This window comes from Vigna angularis, chromosome 6 (genome assembly GCF_016808095.1).
Source record: "Vigna angularis cultivar LongXiaoDou No.4 chromosome 6, ASM1680809v1, whole genome shotgun sequence".
NCBI lineage: Eukaryota > Viridiplantae > Streptophyta > Magnoliopsida > Fabales > Fabaceae > Vigna > Vigna angularis.
The window spans coordinates 116,080-131,721 of NC_068975.1; the positions used below are offsets into that span (position 1 = coordinate 116,080).

The 15,642-nt window shown below is 41.3% G+C and overlaps 1 protein-coding gene across 1 annotated transcript; it reads left to right on the plus strand.

Moving 5' to 3' along the window:
* Positions 1 to 4,077: 4,077 nt before the first annotated feature.
* On the plus strand, positions 4,078 to 11,235 carry LOC128197389 (uncharacterized). The gene is made up of 2 exons (XM_052879090.1): positions 4,078 to 7,613; positions 7,791 to 11,235. Exons 1-2 carry the CDS (start codon positions 4,078 to 4,080, stop codon positions 11,233 to 11,235), a joined length of 6,981 nt encoding a protein of 2,326 aa, XP_052735050.1.
* Positions 11,236 to 15,642: the final 4,407 nt, after the last annotated feature.

Consider the following 15,642-nt stretch of genomic DNA (forward strand, 5'->3'; position numbering starts at 1 on the left):
ATATATATAATAATACATATAAAAAATAAAATTTACAAGAAAAGTTTTAAAGGTTTAAGCATACGTGCGACCGCTCGCGTAGGCCTTGTGCTGAAAATCTTTTCCTTTTCTTTTATAAAAATCAAAAATCAAATAAAAATATGTTGAAAAGGTTTAAGCACACGTGCGACCGCTCGCGTAGGCCTTGTGCTGAAAATCTTTTCCTTTTCTTTTATAAAAATCAAAAATCAAATAAAAATATTTTGAAAAGGTTTAAGCACACGTGCGACCGCTCGCGTAGGCCTTGTGCTGAAAATATTTTCCTTTTCTTTTATAAAAATTAAAAATCAAATAAAAATATTTTGAAAAGGTTTAAGCACACGTGCGATCGCTCGCGTAGGCCTTGTGCTGAAAATCTTTTCCTTTTCTTTTATAAAAATCAAAAATCAAATAAAAATATTTTGAAAAGGTTTAAGCACACGTGCGACCGCTCGCGTAGGCCTTGTGCTGAAAATCTTTCCCTTTTCTTTTATAAAAAGTTAAAAATCAAATAAAAATATTTTGAAAAGATTTAAGCACACGTGCGACCGCTCGCGTAGGCCTTGTGCTAGAAAACCTTTTCCCCCTTTATTAAAAATACTAAAATATTCCCAAACTACAAGTAATCTTTCAGCTAGAACTACGTAACCCTGATTTCTCATTTTGAATGAGAATACGTAGGAGCAAGGTCAATCCTTGTCGGGCCCAAAAAAGTAAAAAAATATATTTTGTTTATTTAGAATTTTATTTTAGGGGATAGTTAAACATTTTGAAAACCACATCACATTCGCGCATTTAGTTAAAGGTACTGCCTTCGGGCAGGCGCTGTAGGGTGCTAATACCTTCCCTACGCGTAACCGACTCCCGAACCCAGAATCTGGTTTTCGCGGACTGTGTCTTATCATTTTATGGTTTTTCCGTAGTTTTCCAAAATAAACTATGGTGGCGACTCCAAAATCTCTTTTCAAAACCCGTTTCTTTTTTGGATCGTCATCCCGTCGCGATTCCGGTTGCGACAGATGGCGACTCCACTGGGGACTGTTAGAGAGTCGAGCCATTTAATTAAATGCGCGAATTCGATGTGGTTTTGCTTATGTGTTTTTCTTTCCCTTTTCTCTATTTGTGCTTGATATTTAGAATAACTGCAATAATTGTTGAATATTGAACCCTAGGGTAGACAATATGTTTATATCTGCCTGGGAATTTTTCTGGTTGTTTTGCAGGTGAGGGTTTGGGTGCGCATAATTTCCTCCCTTCACACACACACTTCTAGCATATCATGAGTGGGGCCCTATACCCGGGTCTGAGCGTAGCTTAGAATTAGAGGAGTTGTGTAGCGGTGTCACTCTGGGATGTACTTCCTGTTTGGCTATCGTGAGAACTCCAGCTAGAGTCTGTTCTCTTCATATGTGTTTCCACACCTAGTTGATTACTCGACTGTTGTGGAGATGCTATGAAGGGGGCCATAGCTCTAGTGACCTTTGACCTTTAGGTTCAGGGAATCATCCTTGTGAGATTGCATATACTTGACCTTGAACTCCAAGCAGTGAACCTTTGGTAGGGCACGATGGGAGGAATATGTACTTCTGTAACCCTCACGCTGTTCATTTTTTTTTGTGACATTCCATTTTATACCATGCATGTGCTTTGTTTCGTCATGTTGTTTTATTTTCTTGCATCATATTCATACATCATTTAGTAACATGTTAATTTTAAAGGGAATCACAGGTACCTACTTGACTTCATACAAGATGGATGTTAACACAAGATCCGATGCTACACGGCACACCGATTCTTCCGATTTAAGAAAGAAGTATAGTCTAAGGACCCATGTTGGAAATTTGACCGGGCTGATAAACTTGGGCAAGAGGCTTAAAACTATGAAGAGGGAAACCTTCCAGAGAAGATATGGAAATTTGTTGAATTTAATGGAGGTTGAAGTACAAATACCCGCTATCACAGCCTTGGCACAATATTATGATTCTCCGCTTCGATGTTTCACATTTCAAGACTTTCAGTTGGCGCCAACCATAGAGGAGTTCGAGCATATCTTGGGTTTGCCACTGGAGGGCACCACTCCCTATCAACATTTAGAGCATCATGCCTCTATACCCACCATTGCTACCATTATGAAATTACATCCCAAAGAGCTTGAAGACAGGATGATGATGAGGAATCAATTGCATGGGTTATCACAGGGATATCTAGAGCAGTACTTACATCACCTGGCTGATAAAGAGGATTGGGAAACTTTCATGGATGTATTAGCCCTCACCATATATGGCATTGTCTTGTTTCCCAAAATAGAAGAATTCGTGGATTACGCCGCGATAGACGTCTTCGTGGCGAGTAAAACCAGATCAGAGAATCCTGTAACAGCAGTCCTTGCGGATGTTTATGGGTCCTTAAGTTTTTGCCATGAGAGAAAGGGAAAGAAGATTCTTTGTTGCTTACCGGCGTTGTATATATGGATGACAGCGCGCGTGTTTAAGGAGATGGTCGATGTCAAGAGTCTATCGGAGACTTTGTCACACCAAGGGCTTAAAGGTAAAGGAGGAAACGATTGGGCTCGATTCCTTGCTGGTTTGAGCGAAAGAAGTATAAAATGGCGCCTTCCTTGGCTCGGAAATAAACTGGCTATCCAGCATTGTGGTAGTTTTCCTAACGTGCCTCTCATAGGTGCCCGGTACTGTATAAATTACAACCCTCTTTTGGTGCAAAGACAATTTGGGCATCCCATGAAAGGGGCACCTACATCAGATTACCTTGCTACCCTATTCATTTATTACGAAGACGGGCATTTCATCGAACTGTTAAGAAAGGTTAAAAGTGCATGGGAAAATGTTGTTCGAGCAGAGAAGGACTTGAGGGATGGAGTAGTGGATAGCAGGATTAGTTATCACACCTGGATTCTGGAGAGAGTAAAAGTAGTCAAGCTGCCTTTCAAGCCAATCAAGGATCAATCAGTTAGTGAAGGACCATCCCAAGCTCCAGAAAGTGAAGAGGTGCAACAATTAAAAGCTGAGATGGAGAAATTGAAAATGAGGAATGCTAGGTTGGAAAACGAATTACAAAGGGCGCGTAATGATCTTGTGGATATGAAAAATGATAATGAAGAAAAGTCGCGGGCTTATGAAAACCTTGTCAAAAGCCAGAAGGCTGAGAGGGATTACACCTTTCGAGTGAAACAGGATCTAGCTGCCGCGAGTAAGGAATTATCCATAAGGGTAAATGAGAAGAAGGTGGCTTTAGAAGAGGGAAAGGAGTGGAAGCACCTCTACGAAGAAGCCAAAAGAGATAAACGAGAAGCCCTGAAGAGATTAAGAGAAGCGCAGATTCAGATAGAAAAAGCGGGGCATGAGATGAAAGAGATGGCCATGTCGTTTGAGGCGGATATGAATCGGGAGCGTTGGAAGCTAACAGAAGCAGAGGAAGAGCATCGAACTCTGATAAAACAAATGGAGGAATATATCGAAGAACAGGAGGAGCGATGGAGGTCGATAGAATTTGAAGAAAGGCATCAGGCCTTGATAAAGCAAATGGAAGAGCACATCGCCGAACAAGAAATGGTTGTAAAGCACTGGAAGGAAAGATTCTCTCAGTTGGCTACTTTGGCAAACGGGGCAATTGAAGACATCCCCAGGATGGTGTCGAATGCTGAAGCAAGCACTCATTTTTGTAACTCATCAGCGGAAATAAAATTGTTTATTAATCATTGTAAATGGTTGGTGGGAGAGATGAAATCTTTCATTGCCCGGGCGCGGGATTGATGTACATCAGAGTTATGTGTTTTGTTCCTTAGACGATGTAATGGATCAAATTTCTTGAAATGAAAGATAGGGGATGTTTGTTTGGTATCGGCTTGTGTTAATTTTCCATCAGTATTGTCATTGTTATCTTGTGATTTCCACTTATCACTAGCATGCATCATGTTTTCTTTTTGCATTTTTTTCATCCTTATCTAATTTAATTTAATAAAAAATAATCATCAGTACAAGTGAGAAAACAACGGCAAGTTTTCCAAGACATCCGTACAGGACCAGAGCTAATTCGAAGGTCATGGAGAATTGGGAGCAGTCACACGAATCTATTAAGGCCGATGTCAGCCATTTGAAGGATCAGATGGCCCAGATTTTGGCGGCTCTCGAAGCCCTGAAGACTACGGGAGGGGTGACCCCTGCGCAAGTTGAGGGAAGTGCTCAATATTACCCTCCGTTATTCAATGCTGGGAGCCAATCTGTTTCATTCCCAATGTATGGATTGCCTCCAGGTTACACCCCACCTGTGGGAGAATACACAGAAGGGGAGCAGACTTCATTCTCTTTCCCTACCACTGCTAACGTACCGCCAATCAGTACTCAGGGACCTGTTGTAATGTCTGCACCTATGGTAAGTGAAGGGATGTATGCAAGCATGACTGATGGAGTACGAGTAACCCCGGTGCCACCTGTGATTACCGGAGAGGGCTTTTCTACAAGGGCTGCGCCATATACTTTGTTTCAGGGGGTAACTAGTAATGTTGATGGGGCGAAGGATAAACTGGAGAGCCTAGAGGCAAGGTTGAGGGCTGTTGAGGGGTATGAAAGTTATGGATTTGGGGATGTTTCTAGATTGAGCTTGGTTCCTGGCGTCAAAATACCACATAAGTTCAAAGCGCCAGATTTTGAGAAGTATAAGGGAAATACATGCCCAAAGAGCCATCTAACCATGTTTTGTAGAAAGATGGCTGCATATGCTTATGATGAGCAGCTGCTCATCCATGTTTTTCAAGATAGTTTGGCTGGAGTGGCGTTAAACTGGTATACCCATTTAGAGCCGACTCGAATTCGTTGTTGGGCGGACTTGGCTGATGCTTTTGTGAAGCAGTATATATATAATACACATGTTGCGCCAGATCGTTTACAGCTGCAAAACATGTCAAAGAAAGACAACGAAACTTTTAAGGAGTATGCTCAGCGGTGGAGGGAATTGGCTGCACAAGTTGAGCCGCCTTTGTATGATAGAGAAATGGTGGCAATGTTTGTTAATACGCTCCAACCACCATTCTATGAACATATGGTGGGAAATGTATCTTCAAATTTTGCCGATATCATCGTGATAGGCGAGCGAATAGAGATCGGGTTGAAAAATGGGAAGATTGCATATGGCTCGTCGGCGGTTGCACATTCTAAAAACCCCAACTTCAACTCAGGAAAAAGAAAGGAAGGAGATGTGCATGCAACATCTGCAACCCCCGTGTGGAGAGGTCAGGCTCCCACTCATAACTATCGACCATACTGGGGTCAACATCCACATGCAGCTAACGCGTCATTTGGTCATCAAATTAGGCCTCAACAACAACCGGGATACTATCAACCACAATACATCCCGACGAACAATTGGAGGGGAGGGGCAAATGTAGGTTCCAATATGAATGTGGATCCAAATGCTTATCCAAGAAGGAACCAGGAAAGAAATTATGTTAACTTTACTCCAATTCCTACAACTTATACGGAATTATTGCCTCAGCTTATCAAACAAGGGCTAGTTGTCGTTTGTCCCCTGAAGCCTTTGCAGCCTCCGTATCCAAGAGGTTATGACGCAGATGCAAAGTGTAGTTATCATGGAGGGGCCGCTGGTCATTCCACTGAGAGGTGTCTGGCTTTCAAGCATAAAGTGCAGACTCTAATTGATTCCGGGTGGTTAAAGTTCCAAGAGGATAAGCCTAGTGTCGAGTCCAATCCTTTATCTGGGCATGGAAGTGCTTCGACGAATGCCGTCGAAGTGAAAGAGCATGAGCTGGTGAGGAATGTGAAAGAGGTCAGGAGCTCTAGGAGGTTTATTTTGGAGGCGTTGCTGAAAGTGGGTATCTTGAAAGGTGATTATGATGAGAGTATAGCATGCGTGCTCCACCCAGATGCTGAGCACTCTATTGAGGAGTGTGTTAAGTTTGAAGAAATTCTGCAAGACCTGTTAGATCGTGGCCTGATGCAGGTATGCTACAAGAAGGAGGAGGGAAATGTATTTGCACAAACTGGTGATGAATCCGGCATGAGTTTACCAGAACCGTTGGTGATTCGTTTCACTAAGACTACCTCTATCCCACCAACTCAAGGAAGGTCGCCCGTTGTTATCCGTGTACCAGCTCCTTTTCCTTACAAGAACGAAAAAGCCGTCCCATGGAGATATGGGACACATGCGTCAAGCGAAGCACAAAGCGTTGATCCTGTCGTCAAAAACATATCAGGGATAGGTGGAATGACTAGGAGTGGTCGAATTTTTACATCACCAGAGTTGGCACAAGAAAGAGTCAATGATAAGGAAACAACGATGGCTACGAAGGCAAAAGAATTCTTAAAGGGGAAGGGTGCACAGATAGAGGAGATCCCCGACAAGGAAGAGAGGAGAGAAGTTTCTGAAGAGGAGGCTTGTGAATTTTTAAAATTCATACAACAAAGTGAATATAAGGTGGTGGAACAGCTAAACCGTATGCCTGCTCGTATATCCTTGTTAGACTTGCTCATGCATTCAGCATCACACAGAAAGTTGCTAATGAAGATACTCAGTGAGGCTCACGTGGAACAAGGTATTTCGTTGAATAAATTCGAGGGTATTGTTGGCAATATTGTTGCTAACAATTATCTCACATTTACGGATGAAGAGATACCAGCTGAGGGAAGAGGGCATAACAAGACTCTTCACGTCTCGGTGAAATGCCTGGATCATGTTGTTGCGCGTGTTTTAGTGGACAATGGGTCCTCTTTGAATGTTATGCCGAAAGCAACCTTGGAAAAGCTACCTTGCGAAGGGATGCATATGAGACCGAGTTCAATGATTGTGAGGGCGTTTGATGGTAGCAAACGAGAGGTGATGGGAGAGGTGGATTTACCAATGCAAGTTGGCCCTTGTGTCTTTCAAATAACGTTCCAGGTTATGGATATCCTGCCAGCTTATAGTTGTCTGTTGGGGCGCCCATGGATCCATTCGGCTGGGGTTGTGCCTTCTACACTGCACCAGAAGTTGAAGTATGTGATGGGAGATAAGCTGGTGATAGTATCAGGAGAAGAAGATCTTCTTGTGAGTGGGCCATCATCCACACGCTACATCGAGGCGGCTGAAGAAGCTCTCGAGACAGCCTTCCAGTCGTTGGAGATTGTGGGAAATGCTTGTGTGGAACCGTTTCCAGTAAATCCTCGTCTATCATGTGCTTCTATTATGATGGCCAAGATTATGATAAAAGGGGGGTATGTATATAGGGAAGGTTTGGGCAAATATCGGCAGGGGCGAGCATTCCCTATAGAAATCGTTGAAAACAAGAACAGATATGGCTTGGGGTACAAACCTACCAAGGAAGACAGGAAAAGGATGATTGAAGAAAGAAAGGAACGCAGTTTGGCCCGTGCAGAAAGACGAGGGCCCAAAGAGAGCAAAATTCACATTGTTGACATCAAGGAAAGCTTCCGCAGTGCAGGGTGGATCAACACTGGCCAGATAGCAGCTGTGGAGGATGAAGAAAGGACTCAAAGTTTGAGCTTTGTGTGGGCTTGCTCCCCTGATACTCAACTCAACAATTGGGAAACACTGGATTTACCTGTGATGCTTAATGTGAACAAAATGTAATAGTTTTAATTAAGCTTATAGTTTCGATTGGGGCTTTAGAACTGAGATTTTGCGGATTGATTCTTTTTTACTTTTCACTCAGCGTGATAATAAAGATGCATTTCATCATCATTTGGCATTTTTCTTTGTTTATCTTATTTATTTATACTTTTTCATAAATTTAAATGATGCAGATGTGACAATGATTGTTTTGAAAATAATGATATCAATGTTCCTAATTTTGAGCACCCTATCAATAATACGGAAGATGATTTCGAAGATGATGTGGAACCCTCTCCAGAATTGTTGAGATTAGTGGAACAAGAATCTAAGGAGATTAAACCCCATCAGGAGGAAATTGAAATACTCAACTTGGGAGAGAAGGATGAGATAAAGGAGGTGAAAATCGGTACTAGTATGAAAACGGAAGTGAGGGAAAGATTGCGTGTACTGTTGAAGGAATTTAAAGATGTGTTTGCGTGGTCTTACAATGACATGCCGGGTCTAGATACCGATATTGTGCAGCATAGGCTCCCACTCAAGCCGGAATGCCCTCCAGTCAAGCAAAAACTGAGAAGAATGAAGCCGGAAATGTCCTTAAAAATTAAAGAAGAGGTTCAAAAGCAATTTGACGCAGGATTTTTGGCTGTGGCAAGATACCCACAATGGGTAGCGAATGTTGTACCAGTGCCTAAGAAGGATGGGAAGGTTCGAATGTGTGTTGACTATCGTGATTTAAATCGTGCAAGTCCGAAAGATAATTTCCCGTTACCACACATCGATACTCTGGTTGATAATACGGCCAAATTTTCGTTATTTTCGTTCATGGACGGATTCTCGGGGTATAATCAAATTAAAATGGCACCGGAAGATATGGAAAAAACGACCTTTATCACGTTATGGGGAACATTCTGTTATAAGGTGATGTCTTTTGGACTCAAGAATGCTGGGGCAACATACCAAAGGGCAATGGTGACACTCTTTCATGATATGATGCATAAGGAAATTGAAGTTTATGTGGATGACATGATTGCAAAGTCGGAGTCAGAAGAGGAGCATATTTTCAATCTAAGGAAATTATTTGAGAGACTGAGAAAATACAAACTCAGGTTAAATCCCACCAAATGCACGTTTGGAGTAAAGTCTGGAAAATTGTTGGGCTTTATTGTCAGCCAAAGAGGGGTAGAAGTTGATCCTGACAAAGTAAGGGCGATAACGGAAATGCCTGCGCCCAGAACAGAAAAGGAGGTTCGAGGTTTTCTGGGAAGGCTGAACTACATTGCTAGGTTCATCTCCCAATTAACTGCTACTTGTGAACCAATGTTCAAGTTGCTACGAAAAAATCAGGCTGTAGTCTGGAATGAAGATTGTCAAGTTGCTTTCGAAAAGATCAAACAATACCTGCAGGACCCTCCTATATTGCGTCCACCTATGCCAGGAAGACCGCTCATTTTGTATTTGACCGTACTGGATAATTCAATGGGTTGTGTATTGGGTCAGCATGATGAAGACGGGAAAAGAGAGCATGCCATATATTACTTGAGCAAGAGGTTCACAGATTGCGAACAACGATATTCGTCGTTAGAGCGAACTTGTTGTGCACTGGCATGGGCTGCTCATCGTTTAAGGCAATACATGTTGAGTCACTCTACTTGGTTGATATCTAAAATGGATCCTATCAAGTACATATTCGAAAAGCCCGCTCTCACTGGAAGGATAGCTCGATGGCAGATGCTATTATCAGAGTACGACATTGTATATGTTACTCAGAAATCTATCAAGGGTAGCTCTTTAGCAGAATTTTTAGCCCATCAACCCATTAGTGATTATCAGCCGATGCAACCTGAGTTTCCTGATGAAGATATCATGGCTTTATTTGCTGAGAGCAGAGATGACAAAAATGAAAAAGCCTGGACGGTATTATTCGATGGGGCATCGAATGTAATGGGGCATGGAATAGGGGCAGTGCTTATCTCTCCTAAGAATCAATACATTCCAATGACGGCAAGGTTGTGTTTTAATTGCACAAATAATATCGCAGAATACGAAGCCTGTGCTATGGGTATTCGAGCAGCAATAGAGTCTAAAGCAAAAATTCTGGATGTATACGGAGATTCAGCTTTGGTTATCCATCAATTGAAGGGAGAATGGGAGACTAGGGATACTAAATTAATTCCATACCAAGCTTACATCAGGGGATTAATTGAGTATTTCGATTCCATCACGTTTAATCATATACCGCGAGAAGATAATCAATTAGCAGACGCGTTGGCTACCTTGTCGTCGATGTTTGAAGTTGATCAAGATGCAGAATTGCCAATGATTGAAATGAAGAGTCATGCGGGGCCAGTGTATTGTCACTTCATCGAGGAGGAAGTAGATGGTAAACCTTGGTACTTTGATATCAAGCATTATCTTAAGACTCGAGAATACCCAGAGAAGGCATCCGAAAATGATAAAAGGGCGCTAAGGAGGTTGGTTGGCAGCTTCATTTTGAGTGGGGATATTTTATATAAGAGGAATCATGACATGGTTCTCCTTAGATGTGTAGATGCAAAAGAAGCCGAATTGATACTAAAAGAAGTGCATGAGGGTACATTTGGCACGCACATGAATGGGCACTCAATGGCCAGGAAGATACTGAGAGCGGGGTATTTTTGGTTGACTATGGAAAATGATTGTTGTACACATGTGAGAAAGTGTGAGAAATGCCAGGTATACGCAAGTAATATCAATATGCCACCCACGACCTTGAACGTGTTGTCTGCACCGTGGCCCTTTTCGATGTGGGGAATAGATGTCATCGGAGCCATAGAGCCAAAGGCGTCAAATGGACACCGATTCATATTAGTCGCAATCGACTACTTCACCAAGTGGGTTGAGGCTGCTTCTTATGCTAATGTGACTAGAAAGGTGGTGACCAAGTTCATAAAAAAGGAGTTGATTTGCAGATACGGGCTCCCTAACAGGATCATCACCGATAATGCCACTAACTTGAATAACCAGATGATGACAGAGTTATGTGAGGAGTTCAAAATTCATCATCTTAATTCTTCTCCTTATCGTCCAAAGATGAATGGGGCAGTAGAGGCTGCTAACAAAAATATCAAGAAGATTGTGCAGAAGATGGTGGTCACATATAAGGATTGGCATGAAATGCTTCCTTTTGCTTTACATGGTTATCGCACTTCGGTACGAACATCGACGGGGGCAACGCCTTTCTCGCTTGTATATGGAATGGAAGCAGTACTTCCGTTTGAAGTGGAAATTCCGTCCTTACGTGTTTTAATGGAAACCCAATTAGAAGAGGCTGAGTGGGTTCAAGCTCGTTTCGACCAGCTCAATCTCATCGATGAAAAAAGATTAACAGCAGTATGCCATGGACAATTGTACCAAAGAAGAATGAAGAAGGCATTTGACAAAAAGGTACATCCCAGAGAATTTCATGAAGGTGAGCTGGTGTTGAAGAAGATTCTACCTATACAAAAGGATCATAGAGGCAAATGGACTCCAAATTATGAAGGGCCATTTGTAGTGAAAAAAGCATTTTCTGGTGGGGCACTAATTCTCACGAGAATGGACGGAGAGGAGTTACCATTGCCAGTTAATTCTGATGCAGTAAAAAAGTTTTACGCATGATGATTCTGTGATAGTGGCTGCTATTAAGGGGATGTTGATATTATCGTTAAAGATTATTGTACTCTGTGTTTTTTTTTATAAAGGAAGTTTGCGTAGTTCATTCATATTTTGGTTGTTTGCATTCCATCTGAAATATTGCATGTCACGCTGAGCTGTTAAGTAATCAAGAAAAAAATGAAAATGAAAATAAGTAAACGCATGTTGATAAAAGCATCACGGGTATATCAGGTTGGTGAGCTCGGTCCTGGAGGATGTTGAAAAAGGAAAACGAAAAAAAAGGTCACATGTTGAGTTTGTTGTTAATAAGGTTGTCAAGGACATAGTATTTTCGAAAAAAAAAAGAAGAAGAAAAAAGAAGAGGGTTTTGAAAAAAAAATACCGGTGGAGAGCCCTTTTCTTGATTCAAGGTTTTGGGTGTAACCGGTGTTCTTTTCTTGATAAAGCATCTGCATTCACATTACTTGAACCCTAATTTTTTCGTTTCCCACAAGACGAAGGATTTCGCCATATGCCTAATATTGGGGCAGTTTTCATCATGTTACATATCACCGATAATCCGTTGATTAGGGAGATAAAATATAAAAAAAAAAAAAAAAAAAAAAAAGGAGAAAACAAAGGAAACAAAACAAAGGAAAAATGAAGTTGATGTGTCAAGTACTACATAGTTTAGTTTCAGGGTTAAACTCAAGAGAAAGTCAGACAAACAAGATTCGGAGTGACGTGTGGCCGTTTTTCGTTACCCAATCGTCAAAAGCAGTTCAACCAATTGCACCCCTTTTGAGCCAAAATGCATAATTGTTTTCATCACCCTAGACAAGAATCATTAGCAGGTCGACGTCAATTTAAAAGGGTACATCATAAGCATCCAAAGAAAAAGGAAAAAATGAATGAAAAGGAAAGAATCATAAAGGATCACAACAGGGGCAACGAAAAGAATGATCCGAAGGGAAAGAAAAAAAAAAAAACAACAATAAATATGCCTGAAGTTCAAATCCTTAAAGACAGTTGACTGGGCACCTTGCAAATGATTCTTGTCTAAAGATTTTAACCGTCAAACAATTATTTGGGCCTTCATTATCCTTTCTTTCAAAACCCTTTGACCTTTAACCACGGTACAAGCCCATGAAAGTCCACGCTGACTGAAGACTGTTGGTCCTAATCTTTCTCACGAATTTAACTTTGAAACAAAATGATGTGGTGAACGACACAATTCAGTGTTATTTTCAAAAAAAAAAAAAAAAAAAAAAAAAAAAAAAAAAAGAGGTCTCCCTGTCAATCGAAGATCATCCAATTTGGGGGAATCCTTTATACTCGGCATTTATCAGCTTTTCAAAACTGCAAGTCAGGTTTTAGTTTTTTTTGTTATCGGCCCTCTGCGTGGCAATGGTCAAATCCAGGTTTTAATTTTCTGTTATCGACCCTCTGCATGGCAATGGTCGGGTTTAAATTTTTGTTCTGTGAGTTTGGCCCTCTGCGAGGCAATGGTCAAATCCAGGTTTTAATTTTCTGTTATCGACCCTCTGCATGTCAATGGTCGGGTTTAAATTTTTGTTCTGTGAGTTTGGCCCTCTGCGAGGCAATGGTCAAATCCAGGTTTTAATTTTCTGTTATCGACCCTCTGCATGGCAATGGTCGGGTTTAAATTTTTGTTCTGTGAGTTTGGCCCTCTGCGAGGCAATGGTCAAATCCAGGTTTTAATTTTCTGTTATCGACCCTCTGCATGGCAATGGTCGGGTTTAAATTTTTGTTCTGTGAGTTTGGCCCTCTGCGAGGCAATGGTCAAATCCAGGTTTTAATTTTCTGTTATCAACCCTCTGCATGGCAATGGTCGGGTTTAAATTTTTGTTCTGTGAGTTTGGCCCTCTGCGAGGCAATGGTCAAATCCAGGTTTCCGTTTTCTGTTATTGACCCTCTGCATGGCAATGGTCGGATTTAAATTTCTGTTCTGTGAGTTTGGCCCTCTGCGAGGCAATGGTCAAATCCAGGTTTTAGTTTTTTTGTTATTACTTGACATTGGTCATTTGGCATCGTGACTTGAATTGTTTTGTTCGTTTTCTTTCATGATTGAAACCCGGACAAAATTAGTGTCTTTATCTTTACTTAGCTTTACTTAAATAATACAAAAAGATTAATTTTTCATATTATTTAGTAATATCTAAGTAAAGAGGGGCAGCTGTCAACACCCAATTTTGTCCGGGTTAAAAAAATGTGTTTTTTTTATTTTTCTTTTATTTTATCTTTTTATTTTATTTTTTTTATGTATCTAGATATTTGCTTTTAATTCAATTTCTATTTTATTTTATTTCTTATTTTCAATTTGTTTTAATAGTGTTAATTAATCAAAATAATTAAAAAATTGAAAAATAAAATTAAAATTAAAAATAAAGTAAAAAATAAATAAAATAAAATTGGAAAAAGTAAAAAATGGGAAAAAGGGAGAAAACGTGGGAAATGGTATAGGGGACGTGTCTCAACAGGGGAGACCAGGTGGTTACAAGAGAATATTTTCAAGATTTTGGGGCGGAGGTTTTTTTTTGGATCAGAGAGAGAGAGAGAGAAAAGGGGGGAGCAGAGGAGAAACGATTTTTTGGGGAATCATCATCCAGAGCTATCATCGGTACCAGCACCGGCAGAGAAGGAGAAGAGCGAGAAGAGGTCACCGGCTACGCAGCGGACGACAGCAGCAAACGTAGTAGTAGGTAAGTCTCTGTGCATCCAGACTCTTCGTGAATGCTTACTGCATAGCTGCTTCTGCTACTTTTTCCATCATGAACGTTTTTCCTCTGAATATCCTGAGTTCCCTTATCATCAACCTCCCTTTCCATTCATTTTTTGTTTCACCACCTTTCCTCTCTCTGTCCTAACTCCCACAACTCCTTCGCTCACGGCCAATCTCAACAAACCAAAATCCAAAACCCATTACACAATCGGAAAACGGAGAGCGGTCTCGGTGGTGAAAAGCGGAGAGCTCGACGAAGAAGCGGCGGACCGTGTGTTTGAACTGGTGGAGATGAACCCCTCCCTGGGTTGCCGGTGTCGGAGAAAACAGATAAGAGCAAGGAAGTAGGGGCGCGGTGTGGTATGGCGTGGTAGCTGGTCCGTGAAGGCAGTGATACGGTGGCCATCTTCGTTGCAGTGGCTAGTCTGGTCCGTGGTGGTCAATTGGAAGAAGACGTGGCCGTTGAGTGGCAGAGTGAACCCTTTTGATCAGAGAGAAGGAGGCATTGGTCTCATCTGAGAAGAACAGCGTGAATGAGTGAATGAGAATGGGAAGGCTGAACCCCTAGGAAAATTCTAGGTTAGAAACTGCCCCTGTGGGCCAAGCCCAAGAGTGAACGAACGAGCGTTCGTTACCCCAAATGAACGAGCGCTCGTTATCCAAACAAGCGCTCCTTATCTCACGAGCGAACGCTCGTTATCCAAACGAGCGAACGCTCGTTATCCAAACGAGCGAACGTTCGTTATCCAGATGAACGAGTGCTCGTTAACATTAAGCCTTTTAACCGTTCGTTCAAACTATCTCACGAGCGAACGCTCGTTATCCAAACGAGCGAACGCTCGTTATCCAAACGAGCGAACGCTCGTTATCCAAACGAGCGAACGCTCGTTATCCAAACGAGCGAACGCTCGTTAACATTAAGCCTTTTAACCGTTCGTTCAAACCTTCTCACCAACGAGCGCTCGTCATCCAAACGAGCGAACGCTCGTTAATCTTGGGCCTTCTTGACCGTTCGTTCAAATCTTCTCCTAAAGAGCGCTCGTTCTCCAAACGAACGAGCGTTCGTTTCCGAACCAACGAGCGCTTGTCATCTCGAGAGCGCTCGTTACCTTATTTTATTTATTTCTTTTAAATATCCACTTATTTCAATATATATATAATAATACATATAAAAAATAAAATTTACAAGAAAAGTTTTAAAGGTTTAAGCACACGTGCGACCGCTCGCGTAGGCCTTGTGCTGAAAATCTTTTCCTTTTCTTTTATAAAAATCAAAAATCAAATAAAAATATGTTGAAAAGGTTTAAGCACACGTGCGACCGCTCGCGTAGGCCTTGTGCTGAAAATCTTTTCCTTTTCTTTTATAAAAATCAAAAATCAAATAAAAATATTTTGAAAAGGTTTAAGCACACGTGCGACCGCTCGCGTAGGCCTTGTGCTGAAAATATTTTCCTTTTCTTTTATAAAAATTAAAAATCAAATAAAAATATTTTGAAAAGGTTTAAGCACACGTGCGACCGCTCGCGTAGGCCTTGTGCTGAAAATCTTTTCCTTTTCTTTTATAAAAATCAAAAATCAAATAAAAATATTTTGAAAAGGTTTAAGCACACGTGCGACCGCTCGCGTAGGCCTTGTGCTGAAAATCTTTCCCTTTTCTTTTATAAAAAGTTAAAAATCAAATAAAAATA